The sequence below is a fragment of the Alnus glutinosa genome, chromosome 9 (genome assembly GCF_958979055.1).
Source record: "Alnus glutinosa chromosome 9, dhAlnGlut1.1, whole genome shotgun sequence".
In the NCBI taxonomy this organism is placed as follows: domain Eukaryota; kingdom Viridiplantae; phylum Streptophyta; class Magnoliopsida; order Fagales; family Betulaceae; genus Alnus; species Alnus glutinosa.
The window spans coordinates 13,246,146-13,264,668 of NC_084894.1; the positions used below are offsets into that span (position 1 = coordinate 13,246,146).

The 18,523-nt window shown below is 36.0% G+C and overlaps 2 protein-coding genes and 1 non-coding gene across 3 annotated transcripts; 1 reads left to right on the forward strand and 2 right to left on the reverse strand.

Moving 5' to 3' along the window:
- Positions 1–1,389: 1,389 nt before the first annotated feature.
- LOC133877943 (probable glucuronoxylan glucuronosyltransferase IRX7) lies at positions 1,390–3,726 on the forward strand. The gene is made up of 4 exons (XM_062316400.1): positions 1,390–1,951; positions 2,061–2,422; positions 2,526–2,776; positions 2,926–3,726. The coding sequence occupies exons 1-4, from the start codon at positions 1,663–1,665 to the stop codon at positions 3,431–3,433; spliced, it is 1,410 nt and encodes a 469-aa protein (XP_062172384.1). The 5' UTR covers positions 1,390–1,662; the 3' UTR covers positions 3,434–3,726.
- A 1,891-nt stretch (positions 3,727–5,617) lies between these two features.
- On the reverse strand, positions 5,618–5,715 carry TRNAY-GUA (transfer RNA tyrosine (anticodon GUA)). The gene is made up of 2 exons: positions 5,679–5,715; positions 5,618–5,653 (listed from the first exon to the last, which is right to left on the reverse strand). It is a non-coding gene; the product is annotated as a tRNA-Tyr (tRNA).
- A 10,398-nt stretch (positions 5,716–16,113) lies between these two features.
- Positions 16,114–17,588, reverse strand: LOC133878556 (probable xyloglucan endotransglucosylase/hydrolase protein 32). The gene is made up of 4 exons (XM_062317116.1): positions 17,332–17,588; positions 17,129–17,234; positions 16,828–17,045; positions 16,114–16,749 (listed from the first exon to the last, which is right to left on the reverse strand). Exons 1-4 carry the CDS (start codon positions 17,520–17,522, stop codon positions 16,389–16,391), a joined length of 876 nt encoding a protein of 291 aa, XP_062173100.1. The 5' UTR covers positions 17,523–17,588; the 3' UTR covers positions 16,114–16,388.
- Positions 17,589–18,523: the final 935 nt, after the last annotated feature.

Here is an 18,523-nt window from a genome sequence, read left to right on the forward strand (position 1 = left end):
CCAAGCCTGCTCCAGTTTTGGCTGTCTTGAAATCTTAGTCCATTCAGAGAGAACCCAGAACAAAGAACAAAAAAAAAAAAAAAAACCAGATCATTGAATGTTGAAAAACCAAATAGAACCCAGAACATAACAAAAAAACAAAACAAAAAAACTTCAAAAAAACCTAACCTTGGTTCCGTTGGATCTGGTTCCGTCTCACTTGCCAGTGGAGATGGTGCTGGTGAAGGACGACTAGAGAGAGAGAGAGAGAGAGAGAGAGAGAGAGAGATAGATCTTACCGCCGGTGAAGAACGAACGAGTGGAGAGAGAGATGCGGGCGGGTGGAGAAGGACGGACCGCTGGCTGGAGAAGAGAGAGAGAGAGAGAGAGATACGTTAGGAGGGGCAATGAAAAAAATTTCCCCTCGATATAGAGAGAGAGAGAGTGCGCCGACGGAGACAGATCTGGCCGCCAAATCCGCCGAAAACAGAATGTCGGTGAAGGATGGCCCGGTGGAGGGTGGCCGACCACCGAGACAAAAGCCGACCGCCGAGAGGGTCGGTCACGACCGGTGAGCGAGCGAGCGGGAGAGAGAGAGAGAGAGAGAGGGGGCGGCGGTTTCGGACGGAGGAGACCGAACGCCAGTGAAGCGGCGCCGAGAAGGGGAAGACTGGCGAGCGAGCGAGCGGCAACGACACCTTTGTACGGAAGTTGGAGAGAGAAAGAGAGTTGCGTTGGAGGGGAAATGAAAATTTCAATCCCCTCCAACCGGTTTTCAATCCCAAAAGAAAAGAAAGAAAATTAAAAAAATTAAAATTAAAATCACTTTCCACGTCAGCCTGTTGTGCCGTTGTTGTGAAGAAAAAGTGTAAGTATCATTTCTCTAAGAGTTAAGGGGGGACCATGGCCTATACCACTCCCTCTTTTTGTTACTGTTCACGTGCATAAGTCACACACCTATATATCTTAATAAAGTACAACAATTCCATATAAAAAAATCATTACCCATCATTTGGATTGCAATGTACGACACCCCCAACAAACATTGCGTTATGGTGCTACTGTACCTTGGCTTTCAAGTGTCTCAACTGGGCATCAAATGCAATTTACGTTCTTCAACCACTTGCCCACCTGTCCACGTCACTTTGCTATAACGATGTCATTAAGACAAGCTTTATCCAATAATACGAGTAATTAAATCTAGACGTCTTATTTTTCACCAAACACTAAAATAGTAAATACCACTCTCACAGCTCACATTTTTATGACAAAACTGTGGAGGGTGTTTCCGTCATTGACCTCGTCAAAATTCCGAAAGGGCCAAAACATGCATAGAAACCGAGACTTTCGGCAGCATGTGACACACATTAAACTCTCCCTCTCTTGATCATCAATACCTGCAAACCTGTTTCTTTTGTTCAGTTGGATTTCTTTATTTTATTGTGGAAGCACCTTAGCCGAACCGGACCGATTCAAAAAACTGTAGATTTGTTACAAATATTTTATATTCTATATTTTTATGTCGCAAAAACGAAGGACCAACAAACTCGTATCCTCTTCAATCACTGTTCCTTCGTTTGCACTTCATCGCAGACCAAGAACCGAAAGCCCTATTGTAACTGCCAAACCTTTCACCTTTCCCCTGCCCAAGTGTTCTTCTGGGTTTTCTTGTTCATAAATGAGATGGTGGAGCTGAGGAGACCCACAAAGAACCGGGGCTTCTATGTGAGGATGAGGCTCTTGCACAGCAAAAATGGCAGACCCCAAGAAAAGGGCTTCTTTTACAGATATTACAAATGGGTCCTCTGGTTCTCCCTATCCCTCTATCTCTTCAGCTCCTATTTCATCACCAAAGATAACCCACACAACAAAGCTACCTCTCTAGCAAAAACCCGTGTCTCTAACTCCGCTTCACGCGCTCTCTTCGAGTCCACCAACGCCAGTCTCCTCCAACAACCCACAAGCAATCCAGGTGAACCGTTTTTCCTCACCTTCTTGCTCAAAATTTTCAACCAGTTACGTTTTTTAATAATAATATTTTATAATATATATATATATATATATATTTTTTTTCCCAACAGCGTTATTGAATAACTTGAAGATTTTCGTCTATGATCTGCCACCGAATTACAACACGGACTGGCTTTCAAACGAGCGGTGCAGCAACCATTTGTTTGCCGCAGAGGTGGCCATCCACCGAGCCTTGTTAAACAGCCAAGTTCGAACTTTTGATCCTTATGAAGCCGACTTTTTCTTCGTACCGGTCTACGTTTCCTGCAACTTCAGCACCGTCAATGGGTTCCCAGCAATTGGACACGCAAGGAGTCTGTTAGCCTCGGCCGTCCGGCTCATCTCCTCCGACTACCCTTTATGGAATCGCACCCGGGGCTCCGACCACGTCTTCGTCGCCTCCCACGACTACGGAGCCTGTTTCCACGCCATGGTAAAACATTGTCTGTTGTATATCTGCCTTCTGGGTTTTTGCAAGTGTTTTCTGTGCTCCTGATTATTGTGTTAATTTTTTATTTTTTGGGGGCGTTTTGAAGGAGAACGTGGCGATTGCGGATGGGATCCCTGGGTTCTTGAAGAACTCGATCATATTGCAAACCTTTGGTGTCAAATATAAGCATCCGTGTCAGGATGTGGAGAACGTGCTAATCCCCCCTTATATTTCGCCGGATAGTGTACGGACGGCCCTGGAAAAACATCCGGTGAATGGGCAGCGAGATATTTTCGTATTCTTCAGGGGTAAAATGGAGGTCCACCCAAAGAACGTCAGCGGCCGATTCTACAGCAAGTAATTGGTTCATCATTCCCTCTAATCTAATCAAAATCCTAATCATAGCTTCTGTTCTTTCCCGATTGACCAAATTGCCCTCGAGATGTTAAATCTATTTCCTGTATTGTCGTTTTGACTTATTATTATTATTATTTTTTGGGTGGTAGGCGCGTGCGGACGGCGATATGGCGTAAATACAACGGCGACGGGAAGTTTTATCTGAGGAGGCATAGGTTCGCCGGTTACCAGTCAGAGATAGCACGGTCCGTCTTCTGCTTGTGTCCTCTGGGGTGGGCCCCGTGGAGCCCGAGGCTGGTTGAGTCGGTCGTGTTGGGATGCGTGCCGGTGATCATAGCCGATGGCATCCGGCTGCCCTTCCCTTCGGCCGTGAACTGGACGGAGATATCACTCACGGTGGCGGAAAAGGATGTGGAAAAGTTGGGACCGATTCTTGAACACGTGGCGGCGACCAATCTAAGCACCATCCAAAAGAACCTGTGGGACCGCAGGAACAGGCGGGCCCTAATGTTCAACAATCAGGTCCAACAAGGGGACGCCACGTGGCAGGTGTTACATGCTCTGGCTCAGAAGCTGGAAAGGTCGTATAGTAGGGGGTCGGGGGTTTCCAGCCAATGGGAGTCGGACACGTTAGGGGGCTTTTCGGGTGACAGCTAATGGGAGAGGCTTTTGGCATCGGAGGACGCAAATAATGGAGCACAGCTGGATTTTTCTTCGACTGCCCACAAATCAGAAAATGGAATTTTTATTTCATAGTGGGGACCCTTTTTCATGCAGAGATTAGATTTTGAAAGAATTTTGGGCATGTGGGGCTCCTGATGAGATGCCCAGCTTTGATCGGTTGGTTGTGCGGTGGCTTGGGCGAAATATAATTATAATTTATGTAAATGTGGTAGAGAAAAATGGTTTTTTTTTTTTGGATAGAATATTATAATTAGGCTTAATTAGTACGTACAGATCCCGCCAATTTTATGCTGTAAATGATTCGCCAATTTCTTTTTTTTTTTTTTTTTTTTTAATTCCTTTGATGACTCTGAGTTGGTCAAATAATGCACGAGCATCTGAATCTGATAGATTTTGAAATGAATCAAAGCAAATTTTGTACAATTTCTTTTATCTTTTCAATGTGGTCTGTTGTTGTTTCTGTTTGGCCCGTGACGAGAATTCCAATGTGTAGCAGCCAGCAGGGGGCTTTTAGTAGTAATTTTACTTATATTTATTTATTTATGGGTATCGTAAAAAGGACAACATATTTTCAAAATACAGGGAAAGCTGGGGGCAGTAGGCAGACAGGGCAGAGTAGCAGTGTGACAGTTGAGGTGGTGTCAGTGCTTTAATTATGTGCCACACTGCCACTGCCAATGCCAAACAAACAAACCCAACACTCTCTTTTTTCCTAACCTGCCCTTTCCTAGTCTGTAGCTGTACGTACTGCGTATACTGTAGTCTACCCCTTGTCCCCTTCCCAGTGCGCTTCGCGGAAAGGGCGGTGGGTTATTAATTCGGATTCATGTTTGATGGGTTGCTTTTTACACCTACTATATATTCAATTATTTATTCATTGTATTTATTTTTTTTTTTTTTCATTTTTATTGTTATGTTTTTGGTGACATTTGACTATTTGAGGATGAAAACAAGTCGAATAGAGGCGAGTAGTGCATGTCTAACTTTGACTCATTTAAATTTATCATGAGCTTGAGTCAATTTTAAACTCATAATGAGTTTTAAAAATTAAGTTTGGTTCGGCTTGTAGAAAGAAATATTGATCTTTTGGGATAAAGTGAACTAGTTACTATTAATTCATAATATTTATAGTTTACATTACTATGAATTGTATACGTATGAGTTAGAATTTAAGAATTATGTGACATTATATGACTATCATTTACAGTTATAGAATTATAGGTTTATATATATATATATATATATATATATATATATATATATATATATATAGCATATCTATATAAATTATTAGATCATATTGCATAATTGAGAAATGCTAAACTTTCTAAATTTTTTTTTTCCAAAATTATGTTCCCAAATGATGTGTTATAATCCCATGAGATGAGATTGTAACACATCATTTGCGAACCAAATTTTGGAGAAAATTTTTGGGATGCGTAGCATTTTCCTACATAATTTACATGATTAGATCATACTTAGTCACTAATAATTCAAAATAAGTGTTGTTTGTTTTGTTGATATGAATGATGAATCATATATTTATTTCATAATTTACATTATATAATAAAGATAAACTATGTCATATCAATATATTACCTAAATTCTAAGATTTAATGTCATATAAAAGAATAAGCCGAATTTTATATAAATTTATATCGTTTAATAATTATGTATAGCTTCATATTCACAAAACACTTACTTAAAAATTGAGTCACGCATGAACCGGACTTTATCGAACTGAGCCCAAACAATCTCAAAAATAACTATACTTCGTTTACTCCTCGTCACATTGTCGCCATGTTTGAGTTTTTAATTAGGATTCTGGATTTAGAAAAAGAAAAATGATTGGGGTATTATATAATTTTTATTTATTATTATTATTATTGTTATTATTATTATGACGGTTACTGGTTCTCTTCACGTGGTCATTCATGACAATGACCTACTAGTAAAAGGTTGGGGGAAGCCCTTTAGCTTTGGTCTGGATCAGAAGCATGGCCAGTGTTGTCCATTAAGAATATTCCAAATTACTGTTTTGAGATCTCTTGTTTAATGGATTGGACTATCATAACATTAATAATAATCAAAGGGTAGAGGTGATATTTCCGAATCCCAAGAACAGCAGCTTAAAAGCCCAGAAAGACTTTTAAAAAATCCGACCTGCCGTATTCGAACCAGCGACCTAAGGATTTGTTGCCTATGAGCCTCTCACTGACTACAGTCCTCCGCTATACCAACTGAGCTAAGGTCGGACTTACAGATTAATCAAACTAGCTTTTTTTATATTTGTTTTCTCTGGTGAACTTTGTAATTTTGTATAACATTATTATGATTTCTTACCACAATTTAACAACACAAAGATTAGGGAGAAAAAAGAACTAGGCGTGGTAGCACCAGGAGTAAGGATGAGATAAATTCACATAAATCACTTATTATTATTACTATTCAAACAAAATAATCACAACAAAACTCTTTACCAAACACTTTTTCTAAAAATGAATATTTGTTGGCATCTCCTCATGGGTTTTTTTTTTTTTTTAATCCAGACTGGGATAATCGGCCAGGCCTGTTACTTGATGATCCAGTTAGCTAGTAAAATTGTTGGCTCTTCATTGAACCATTAGATAATTCCCTTTGTGGGCTTTAGGATTTCTTATGGGTTTGCTAAGCGATGAGGTGGGCATATTTTCAATCACATAAATAAACGATATAATGGGCCTACAAGTACCAGCAATGTTGAAACTAATACTAAGACTAATACTAATCCAGCTAAACAAGAAGAGAAAAAGCCAAAAAAGGAAGCAATTCGAGCACTTATTTGAATGATATAATTAGGTTATATATGCGCACTTGGTTTTCCTTGACCCAATTAAGGAAAGTGTACGTACCAGGTTTTTTTTGCCGCACAGAGAGTTTGAAGAAATTTCATTGTAGCAATCATACTAACTTGTTTGTTTCTGCGGATTTTATGATTTAATGAACTCCTATATATATATATATATATATATGGTGTATTTTTGTTATGTATTTTCTGGGTTCTATTTGTATTTTTGTAATATAGTGGGGATAATTAATGGATATGAACTTGGAATATTGTGTAATTAATGGGATTGATAGATGGAATTAATAATGTCGCTGAAATATGACTGAATGTTAATTATATATGGAATTGTATTGAATTGTAAATACACTGTTGTACGTATCCCTTACAATAATTTTATATGGAATTAATAGTGTGTACGTTCCAAGCAATGTTTCTTTGCTTTAATTTCAAATATGTCGTGGAAAACATTGTAGGTAGTTTTCACAAGCAACGTACGTGATGGACAAGAAAGGTGGAGGTCATACACGCCTAATCAATGTAATCATAGCTAATCTATTTTGGCTTATTATGACTAATTATTGTTTGCATGATTGGTGGCTAAGTCATTGATTGTTTTTATTTGCCTGTAATTGGTCCCTTTTCTTCTGATCTTTTCTTTTTTCTTTTTTTTTTCTAAAAAAAAAAAAAAAAAAAAAAAAAGTGAATATGCACTTCTGATAGCTTCGCTTGCTTTTGCGAAAGGTAGCCGGCCAGTTAAACGCAGTAATTTCTACCTGAACAATTGATAGAGAGAAGTGTAAAAAAAAAAAAAAGGAGAGAAGGATCTTCTATATATTAACTAATTTGACCTGATCGACCAGTTAAACACTATTTATTAAGTTGCATTATTCTTTACTGAATTATATATGATAGTGCCTAGGCCATTATTAGAAATGTATCTTTATAGTCTTCAAGGGGTAACTCAATCGACTGGGAACTACGCCTCATGAAGTGGAAGTCATTAGTTCGAATTTTCCTTCCCCTTCTTGTGTGGACGTGTCAAAAAAAAAAGAAAAAAAAAAAAAAAGAGAAAGAAACATACCTTCATAGTCATCGAAATAGTCCTTCCCACCAACGTGATCTTCCAAAATCCTCATTTGTAATTGAAACGTACGAAGAATGGAACAAACTGATCATTCACGGGTTCAAAGTATATAGTCTAAGGAGGAAAAAGAAGGATTGCATATATAAGAGGAAACCTAAGACATATTAGTTACCTGGCTTTCAGGGTCTTCGATTCACGTGGTGATCTTTTGTTTCCACTGCCGAATGCATACAAACCGAACATATATACATATACCAACATGTGATTCGGTGTTACGGCCGTGTCTGCAAAATTTGTTTCAGATTCCAGCACTGATGTGACTCATATTTCTCATGCATGCTCTCTCTAGCTATATGCTTTGTTCCCATGCATCTAGACCTGAATTGAAGTTATTTTTTAGTAGTAGAACCTAAAAGTAAATGTTTGAATGCTTTTTTTTTTGTTTTGAAGTGGTATTTAGGGATGCTTTAATTTATTGGAACGGCTTGATATTTTTAGGTATATGCTTTGTTCCCATCTTCTTCTTGGTTGATATTTTTCTTGGAAGTGTACACTAAATTTTTAATAGTGATATTAGTGCTTAAAGTTGTGCTGTCGCTTTTCTTATAAGAAAAATATCTTGATATTCCATTTACGTTGTTTTTATATATAATTAGTTTTGTAAAAACCTAATAATCTAGGAAAGAGAGACCTAAGGAATTAAGGTGGTTCGGCATATGGTCTACATTCACGTCAAAGCTTTTTGTTGGCTACATCTTTCCATGATTTATTTAATTGTATACAAGACTCTATTTTTAGATAAAGATTATGAACATTACAAGTCTCTTTTACTTCTACATTAACATCAATAAATTTAATTTATCATCTTGTAACTCTTGTCTCAATAAGTTTGAGTTTTACAAAATTCGATGTGCCTTTTTTCAACTGGTCCAATATGCCATATGGAAGTTGAAGATGCGACTCATGTGAGTTGTTTTGTTCAAAGGGATTTGTACTGTTGTAATTGAAAGGAATGAGAAAAAGCCTAAAGTCCTAAGGGATAGGAAGGTAATCAAACCGAGTCGAGTTTTAAGATTTCAAGACTGGCTTGTTTATGAGTCGAGCTTAAATAGTCGAACTCGAATTCGAGCTGAGTTATAAAATGCGTGTTCAAGCTCAGTTCGTTTAAAACTCGAGTGAGCTCGAGTTCAAGCTCAAGCTCGTTGAGAATGACATTCGAGCCAAGCCGGGTTATTCGACAAGCTCGGCTCAACTTGAGTTTGAGGTAGGCTATTAAATTTTTTAATGTGTGATCAAAGCGGAGTTCAAACCCGAGTTTGTGAACAACCTCCATATTAATTATTAATAATTGAATATGTTAGTTTAACATACTAAATACTATTATCAAAGTATTATAATTAATATGTAATACAATATTTACTTATATACAATAAGCTTATATATATATATATAATATCGAATAACATATAGTCAATTACATATACTTAGTATATGTTAATTAACTAGATAATATGTTAGTTAGTATATTAAGTAGCATATATATATATGTTACTTAATTACTAATATGCATGCTTAAATTTATATAACTCATTTTTAATAATATATTAATATATATATATATACAAGAGATATGAACGAGCTAACGAGCCAGGCGAGCGATCTGGTCGAGCTTTAAACAAGCTGAGTTTGTGAGTCCCTATCAAGTTTTGTCGAGCGACTAGGGTATGTATCACTTACTAATCGAGCGAGTTTTTACAGTATCAAGTTTGAGTTCGGATCGGGCTAAACCGAACGAGTATCAAGCAGGTTGTCGAATGAACTGGTTTGTTTACATCCCTATGAGGGATATAATTTTTGAGTAAAAGAATGAGTTGACTATGACATATCTGTTTCTGGCACTAGATGATTCATTTATGATCAACGTGGTTGAGAAAAAAAAATAAAGACATCTGGGAAACTGCAATGTTAAATCGGATCTATCTCGAGAGAAACATGTACATTAATCTGAGAATGAAAGAAAGTTCCTGTTTTAGGAGGAGCACCATTCACTAAATTGGCTAAATTTGGTGTAAATATGGATAATTTTGGGCTCATGCATATAGTATATGCAGTGAATTAAAAAACAATTCCAATAAATTCTTCTTGCACAAGGATATATTTAAAAATAAATACACAAATTCATGATACTTACAGTCGAATTCGGTAACTTCTAAGCATTTAGAGTTACATAACTCTGCTTGAAATTCTTCTTGCACATTGAATGATGAATATATAACATGTTCTTAATGTTTTTTTTTATATAACCTTCAAATTTTCTCTTTGATAACTGAATATGACTGTGAGTATGAACTCACAAAACTATTGTAAATTCTAGAGAAAAGGTAGAAGCATAAACTTGAAAAAATAAATATTTTCTCTTGAATATTTCCCACAACTCTCTTGCACCCAATTATGCTACTCTACGTTCCTCTATTTCTAGATTCAAGTTTACTTGGAGGGATGTGAAAAGAGCATTCTAGGACACTTTTAGAACTAGGATTACTACTCCTAGAAAACTAGGTGTTATGGTAGCCGGCCATGGGGAGAGTTTATCCCATTGGCCTACTGCTATTTTAACTCTCCTTAAGCATATAAGATTAAATCATTTGAGCCAAAAGCTTTTTTAATTGCCTAAGCCTTTAGGAATTAAATTTCTAAGCCCAATCAACTCCAAATAACAAGCCACATAGGAATTAAATTCCTTGGCTCATGTTTTATAAAATAAAACAACTTGAATAAATAAATACATAATTGAGGCACAAAACTAATTAGTTAGTTTTTTAATTCCCTGCATTTTATAAAAAGGCGTAAGTGATGATATCTAATCCACCACATGACATTACTACATTAGAGATAATTTAAAATCTCGCAACGGAATATATGCGTATTTTATTTTATTTTTTGTTTGTTCTTACACATTAAATACACACCAAAGTAGTAACATACATATGTGCCACATGCGACACTTGTTCAAACATAACTATAGTATTAATATAATACAAATTACAAAGAAAAACATTCATATTAAAGGAAAATGGATATATAGGAGATAAGCCTTATATATATAAGAGATAGACTAAAGAAGCTAGTCCATCGAGATAAAGAGGCAATAGATGGCCCCATCCATATATATTAGGATTGGCATAAGAACCCTGACTGTCATGACTCCTAATCTTCCTCCTTCAGTCCTGCACAATCATCGATGTTATTGTGGATATTACTACAATAACACAAGTAATAAGTGATTAAACTGTTTCAATAATATAAGGTTTATTGATTTCTTTTAGGAGCATTATATAAAAAATATTACCCTTATATGGTTATAGTATCAACTAAATAGATCTTCAAATAGAAATTATTAACATAGCTAATAAGATAAACACTAAAGAGTTAAATATATAATATAACCTTATGTGTGTGTATATATATATATATATATATGATGTAATGACAATTTTGTATGCAAATTTTTTTTTTTCACTCTACTTGTTTAAAGCCGACACTCAGTTAACAGATATTTTTGGAGCCGATACTCTCACCATATAAAGTTTATTTGTTTGTTGCTGGAAGTCTATGGTCCCAGCTGACTAAAAGCCTAAGGTCACACTCTTGTTTATTATTGAACATTTCACGGGAGCCTAAGGTCCTACTGTCAGCCATCTCACTCCTGCTACTTACTAGCTTTGTTATTAACATATTCATTAGTCACAACAGTATACACAATATGCAATGTTCCATTCGCAGACATATATTTAAACAAATCTGCAATCATTATTGTCGGTTTATTTTAATTGGCTACATTTTATTGATAAAAATGCTTCCATATTAGGGATATCGTAATTCCAGAAGATTGGCAGAAGATTTATTGCAGTAATATTAATCAAGAATGTAAAGGGTTGAACAAGGCAATATTTGCATAGAATATCACTAAAGAGGCAATGTTCTGATCAAGGAAAGATTTTGGAAGACTTTACAGCTCAAAAAGTCGGTTTTCCCTATAGCTCGTCCGAACGGCCAGAAGCACCGTTCGGATGCCATTCACAGAAAGTCAGTGTTCGATGTTTGTCCGAATGGCCTAGTGAACGAAAACCACAGAGAGTCTAGTTCGCAACCTGTTCAGATGGCCCAGCGGACGCGAACCACCGAGAGCACTTGTTTGCAAGGATGTTTGTACGCAGAAGTGAAGACTACGGACGGAGAAGCCTTTTGAGCAACCGTTCGAACACTAGGGCTTGAGTTTCGAATGGGCTTAAGCAATTTTATGAATTCGCAATTGCAAAGTTTGGACGCTAGAAGACATGTACGGACGCTGCCTATGGAAATCCGAATTTGAGTAGAATTACGTTTTCTGAAGTCTATTTAAAAGGGCTTCTAGGCTATGTTTTTGTTTGAATTCTGTATAGAATTCCTATGTGCTAAGAGAAGAGTTTTTAGGTAGAAATTGTTAAATGTGCTAATTCTCTTAAAATTTTTGTATTGTAACCGTTCAACCGTTTGAAGCCTAACTAGAGAGGAGCTTTAGTTAAATGAGTCAATTGAAGAACTCTTCAGAAGGGTCTGGTAGAGAGGCGTTCAACATTAGGTACTTATTAGAGTTCAAGGTACGACTACTGCAAAGGTATTGTGAGTACGACTGTCTTGTAACTAGCTATTTCTTCTGTTAGTTGATTTCCTGGGTTTGGCTGCCCTAGAGTAGTTTTTCTATTTGGTGTAAAGAGTTTCCACTTCGTAACCAAATATCTGTGTTTGTCTCTTTATTACTTTACATATTTGATTGCATGCTTGGTTGCGGTTAATTTATGAGTCATTATTATTTTTCAATTGGTATTAGAGCGGGTTCACTCGTTTTTGGATTAATTTCCTTAGTGCTATTCTTGACTTCTCTTATCATGTCTCTAAATCTTAATTATGTCCCTGCTTTTAATGGTTCTAATTATGGATATTGGAAAGCGCAAATGAGATTTTTTTCTAAAATCCATAGATGTTTGACACATTGTTAAATCTGGATGGACCCCATTGTTGGTTTATTTTAATTGGCTCATTCTGTTTTGACAAAAATGCTTCCATATCAGGGAATTTTCATTACAGGGATTTCCATATCAGGGACACTGAATTTCCAAAGGACTTCCAGAAGAATATTGCAAAATATATTTTTTAAATATGGAAAGGATTAATCAGAACAAAAATATGCACAATATATCACTAAAAAGGAAATATCCTGGTGAAGGAAAAAATCTAAAAGATTTACAGTTCAAAAAGTTGGTTTTCCCTACAGACCATTCGAACGCCCAAGTTAGAAACTCATATATCTAAGAAAAAGTAAGGATGAGACCTACTCTTCTTTTAAAATACTTAATTATTCTTAAACTCTTCTTTCCAAACAAATCAACCACCTTATAATTAGAGGTTTTACGCCGCAACAACCCCTTTTTTTGTTTTTAAAAGCCAAAATTTGAATAATTCAATAAAAATAATCATAAAAAAAAAGAGAGAGAAGCAAACAAACACAAACTCAATTGCAAAATAAGCATACGAAACCAAATATAGAGAAAATCAAATATAAAGGGGAAAAAAAAAAAAACTAATTTGAGCAACAGAAGAGAGAAAAAAAAGAAGAAGAATAAAAATAAAACTACACTGTGTAACATTCATTGGGCTGGTGTAAATGAGCCGAGCTCGAGCGAGCTAGAACCGAGTTCGAACTCATTCATTACGAGCTTGAGTTCATTCATCACGAGCCCGAGCCAATCTCGAGCTCATTCATCTCGAACTCGAGCCGAGTTCGAATGGTAACAATTAAGCTCAAGTCAGCTAAATGAACTCGATCGAGCCGAGCTCGAGCTCATGACGAATTCTAAAAATTAAGTTCGATTCGGCTGAGTTTGTTGTAAGTTATATAGTTTATTTAATATACAAAAAATGGGTGAGCTCATTTAAAAATTAATATTACATTATATAACATATAAACAATATATATTTATATTTTATGTTAAATAAACTATATAACTTACAATAAAAAATAAAAAATAAAAAAATAAATGATGTAATAATTGTTAAATATCTAATGATAATACTTATAACATATAATAAAATGATTACATGTCATATGACACAATGTTATATTATTATATGATCATATATTCCTTTAATCCTATTATATTACATGAATAATATGATTAAGCATTTGGATTGTCATCATATCATATATATGACTAACAATTAAATATTGATACTATTCATTTTTACTATTTTTTATACATATAACCAATTAATATATACTGACTAATGACCACTGTTATTTGTTATTTAATTTATACTTGCATTAGTATATTGTTTATTAATATACTATATTATAAAAATAAGTTATATATTAACAAATTAATATAATATATATATATATATACGAGTCGAGTCTTAATAAGCGAGTCGATCCTTATACGAGCGGGTTCACAAGCTTTAACCGAGTCGAGCCAAGTTTATACGAATTTGTATCGTTTAATAATCGATCATATTTTCGTGTTCACGAACAATTCATTTAATAATCGATTCAAGCACGAGTCGAGTTTAAATCGAGCCGATCCCGAATAAGCTCGCGAGTGGCTCAGCTCGTTTACACCCATTCGGGCAAGAAAAAAAACACCAAAAAAACAAAAATTAAACTACACTCATCAGCAGCAATCCATCGAGCAAAATTTTTTTTAAAAAAATTAAATTAAAATAAAATAAAAAACTGTTGCATCGATCGAGCAACAGGAAAAACAAAATAAATAAAAAAAAAAAAAAAAAAAAAAAAAAAAAACTAAAGTGATGGTCGATCATCGAGCAACAGAAAAAAAAAAATGAAAAAAAGGAAAAAAAGAAAAACTAATCTGAGCAATAGAAGAAAAAAAAAAAAAGAAACTAATCTGAGAAACAAAGGAGAAAAGAAAGAAAAAGAAAAAAAAAAAAAAAAAAAAAAAAAAAAAGAAACTACACTGAGTAGTACTGAATAACATGCACCGGGCAAGAAAAAAAAAAAAAAACAACAATAAATAAACTACACTCATGATCATGTACCAAAAAAAGAAAAAAAAAATAAAGTAATTAAAGAAAAAAAATGAAAAAGGAGAGCAGTACCTCTAGTCGTCGGTAGTCCTCAGTGGTAGTCAGTGGCCGGTCCTCGGTGTTTGCCAGAGCTGTGAGAGAGAGACCATAGAGAGAGACTGTGTGAGGGAGAGAGAACTAAACAATGATAGAGAGAGCTAGAGAGAGACAGAGAGAGAGAGAGAGAAAGTGAGAGAACATGCCTGAGAAATGGCGGTGAGACATGCGACCGGCGGCACCTGATGGTTGAGAGAGAGAGAGAGAGTAAACAGAGGGAAAGAGGAGAAATTAACCCATGAGTGACATTTTTCAAATTTTTAGGAGACTGTCGCGTGGAAATGTCCTGTGTGGCACCCCTTTCAATGCACATTTAGTGACGTGTTTGGTATGACACGTCGCTAACTATTTTAATTTCAAATTATATATATAGACACAAACCTCACCACCAAACATATGCACGCATGTGCACAAAACATCAAACACGTAACACCAAACCCAACCTAAACCCAGTCAATACCATAAATTGGCCAAAACCATAAACACAAACATGCACTAAACACACAACTAAAACCATCAACTAAAACCATGCATGCATAAACACTATAATAAACACTCTAAAACCACCAAACACATAAACACTATAATAAACACTTTAAAACCACCAAACACTAAAACCAAACCCCAAAAATCTCATTTTTTTTTTCTTCCTTAAAATAACACCCCAAAAATCAAACCGGAAGGTAATCAAATAGGAAATTAAGATAAACATAATTTAGTGACATGTCAATTTGACACCTCAGTATTAAGTGGCGTGTCAAACTGACATGTCACATTCAGTGGCATGTCAGTTTGAAACACCACTTAATACTGATGTGGCAACACGACACGCCAATAAATAGTGACGTGTCATCTTGACACGTCATTGAATTAGTGGCATGTCGTATGGACACGTCACTAATAATTTTAATAAAAAAGAATAAATATTTCGCGACGTGGCACAATGGCCACGTCACTATTTAGTGACGTGGCAAATTTTACAAGTCACTTGGAAAAATAGTGACGTTGCAAAGAGTGCCACGTCGCTAATTAAGGACGTGGAAGAAAAATGAGTACTGTAAACACGTCACTTATCCTCCAGTTTTTTTTTATAGTGTTTACTCCTTTTAACTCTCTCGAAGAGAGAGAGAGAATTGGGCGGCTAAATGCGACATGCCATAAGGTGGCGCAATGTATTGTTTCTTTCTTTCATTTTGTCGTGGGAGGCGCCGCGGTCCAATAAGAATACTGTAGTGTTGTTTGGATGCTCACATGTAGGTCGATCGAAGGATCACTTTGTCGTCCAATTTTATTTCACATGTGAGCGACTAGATTCCACCATAGTTAAGACAATAAGGATTCACGAGTGGAGCTACTCGATCCATTAATTTATAGTTTGCATGCACGTAGTGAAGGCAACAATCATCATTCATGACCCATCTCTCTCTCTCTCTCTCTCTCTCTCTCTCACATGTCAAATTAACATATATGCATGGGGTTGATTTGATTTCCTTCCATCAAAATTATATAAAGGATGAAGGATAAATATCTATATATATCATACTGAAATATTATCTCAAATAATAAACGACAAACCTGAATCTTTTATTTATTTTTTTAATATTTATACTTCAACAATAAAAACTGAAAAAGTTTTTGTGAATGGATCCAATGCCACAACATATATAAACGACAAACAAAGCCCTGCAAGACTCGGGGTGCTTGGACGCTCAACAACTCTTGCACCTATTCTTAGCAAGCGGGCCCATCTCAAGACCCCAAAAACAAACTGCTCACAACTAAAATAACTGTGGGTTCACAAATTAAAACAAATTAAACTTTAAAACAATTTAGTGACGCTAGCACTCGGGTATGAGGGTGTGGTCTCTCTTTGGATCCTGACAGTAGTTGTAGAACAAGTAATTCCTCTGCACCCATTCCATCGCTGAGTACTGCTGTTGGCTCAGTCCCGTGGAGCCCGACGGCGAAGCAGAGGGCGGGTGGCACGAGGCTGACTCGTCGGCAGTGCAACCGCCTAGCTTGAAATTCGTGTACCTACCGACGAAGGGTTGGTAGTGATAATCAGCCTTGTATTTTCCATCCTCAGTAGCCCAAGATGATGCATCCCAAATTGAGCCGTACACATACATTGGTCTTAACGGAAATGTGGCATCACTTTTTCTTGGATACCTCCTTATTGGCACGTCATCCACCAGGAATCTGGACATTATACAAAAGCACAAATTTATACCAAAAAATAAATATCTTTAAAAGAAAAAAGAAAAAGTGCTTAATTACATTATCTCAGTGGGATTCCACAGTATAGCATAGTTGTGAAAATCTTGTGTTGGATCAAACCAGAGGTGAAACTTGATCTCCCTTCCAATAATATTTCCATCCCCACTTCCTCTGACATATACATTCGTCTGCAAAGTGTACGGCTTATCGGGCGTAGTTCCAAGAAACTCAATATCGATTTCATCATGGTTCCCCGGGTGGTCTTCGTTGTTTGAAAGCTATCATTCCCCCATCAAAGAACAAAAGTCAATAAATAGATAAACATATATAGGAATCAAAATAATGTTTATGTAATCCTCACATAGAATGATGTAATGACCCCCGCAGTATAACCAGGTTGGAGCTTGATGGCAGCACCAAAGTAGCCGGATTGATAGGGATGCAAAGACTTGAATCCACTTCCTATAGTTTCAAAAATTATAGCAAATTAATAAGCTTTCAATTTGAGATAATACTCAAGAAAGACAACCAAATAGACAGTTCTAAAGAAGCATGATGCCTGAGGTAGAATCAAGCCAGAGTGCTACGGAGCCCTGGTCTAGTCTCTGATGCTGAGGACCCCAGAGGTTTCTGAAGCCTTGATCAAAGCTTATGGAATTAATTTCTGAACTTGGGTAGTAGCCAGGGGAGGGTTGAGCATGAGCAATTCTTGAAGAAATCATGAAAAACAAAGTAAGATACAAAAGAGGAGCCATGAAGGGGAAGGAGAAAGGAGATAGTGTATTGTAGAAAACAGAGTCACTCTGCTTCAATGTGGAAGAGTGTGCGTCTGCAGTCGGTACAAATAGGCAGATTAGAGGCCCCACAATGTAGGGAAGGTGATAAGTTAGTTGATGAGGGATTGATACAGTCGGCGATAAAAAGGGAAAAAGAAAAAAAAAAAAAAAAAATCAACTTGTTGCCTTTGCGTTTTCTCTCTTCTGTTTGCATTCCTTTCTGAGAGAAAACTTGTCAGTCTACTGTTGCTTTTTGGGAAAGCAAAGATAAGCTCATAGGTCATTAAATCAATTTGATTAGTACTGACGGAGATTACCAACATAAGCTCAGAGGTCTAAATCTGAACCAAGATAAGCTCATGGCTATAAATCTAAACAGTTTTCTGATTCTCTACATAACTGTTTGTTTGAATTTAAGAGAATTCGGGCAGGTGATCAAGAGAGACCACTTATGGAACTCACTTGACCGGATAAGTGGTTGAACAACTCAATTTTTATTTGCTCATATAAGTCTCATATGTGGTTTTTCACAATCATCTGTCAAAATTTTTTTCAAATTCGAATAAATAATTATATAAGATCCTAATCATTTGTGACCCTCATTAAATTATATGCGCTAAAAGAAAGCATGGACATGGGATAAGAGTGAAACTCTTGATGCATTTAATGTTAAAATAAAATTATGTTGATAATAATTTGGTTAATAATGTATGAGTGGAGATTTACTTTTATAATTGAGGATTTTATTGAAGTGCAATATGGATGATTTGTGACATCTAAGACACCTGCACACGGAGAAGGTTTGCTATACGGATTTTCTAGATTTTTTCGACTTTAGAGCGCCTATTAATTGCAAAAGGAGGACTTTTGCGTCTTAGTCCTTTTCTTTTTTTCTTATTTTTTTTAAAGGACTTGAAATTCCACGGAGCCAACATTTGAGAAGTTCAACGACAACATTGCAGATCTTAGCCAGTTAGAAA

Bases quoted from the DNA above. Each gene is read 5' to 3' on its own strand.
- LOC133877943 (XM_062316400.1), top strand. From the start codon at position 1,663: ATGGTGGAGCTGAGGAGACCCACAAAGAACCGGGGCTTCTATGTGAGG. The intron at 1,952-2,060 runs GTGAACCGTTTT...TTTTCCCAACAG, and splicing joins ACAACCCACAAGCAATCCAG to CGTTATTGAATAACTTGAAG. The intron at 2,777-2,925 runs GTAATTGGTTCA...TTTGGGTGGTAG, and splicing joins AGCGGCCGATTCTACAGCAA to GCGCGTGCGGACGGCGATAT.
- LOC133878556 (XM_062317116.1), bottom strand. From the start codon at position 17,522: ATGGCTCCTCTTTTGTATCTTACTTTGTTTTTCATGATTTCTTCAAGA. The intron at 17,046-17,128 runs GTGAGGATTACA...GGGGAATGATAG, and splicing joins GGGTCATTACATCATTCTAT to CTTTCAAACAACGAAGACCA. The intron at 16,750-16,827 runs GTAATTAAGCAC...TATAATGTCCAG, and splicing joins TGGAATCCCACTGAGATAAT to ATTCCTGGTGGATGACGTGC.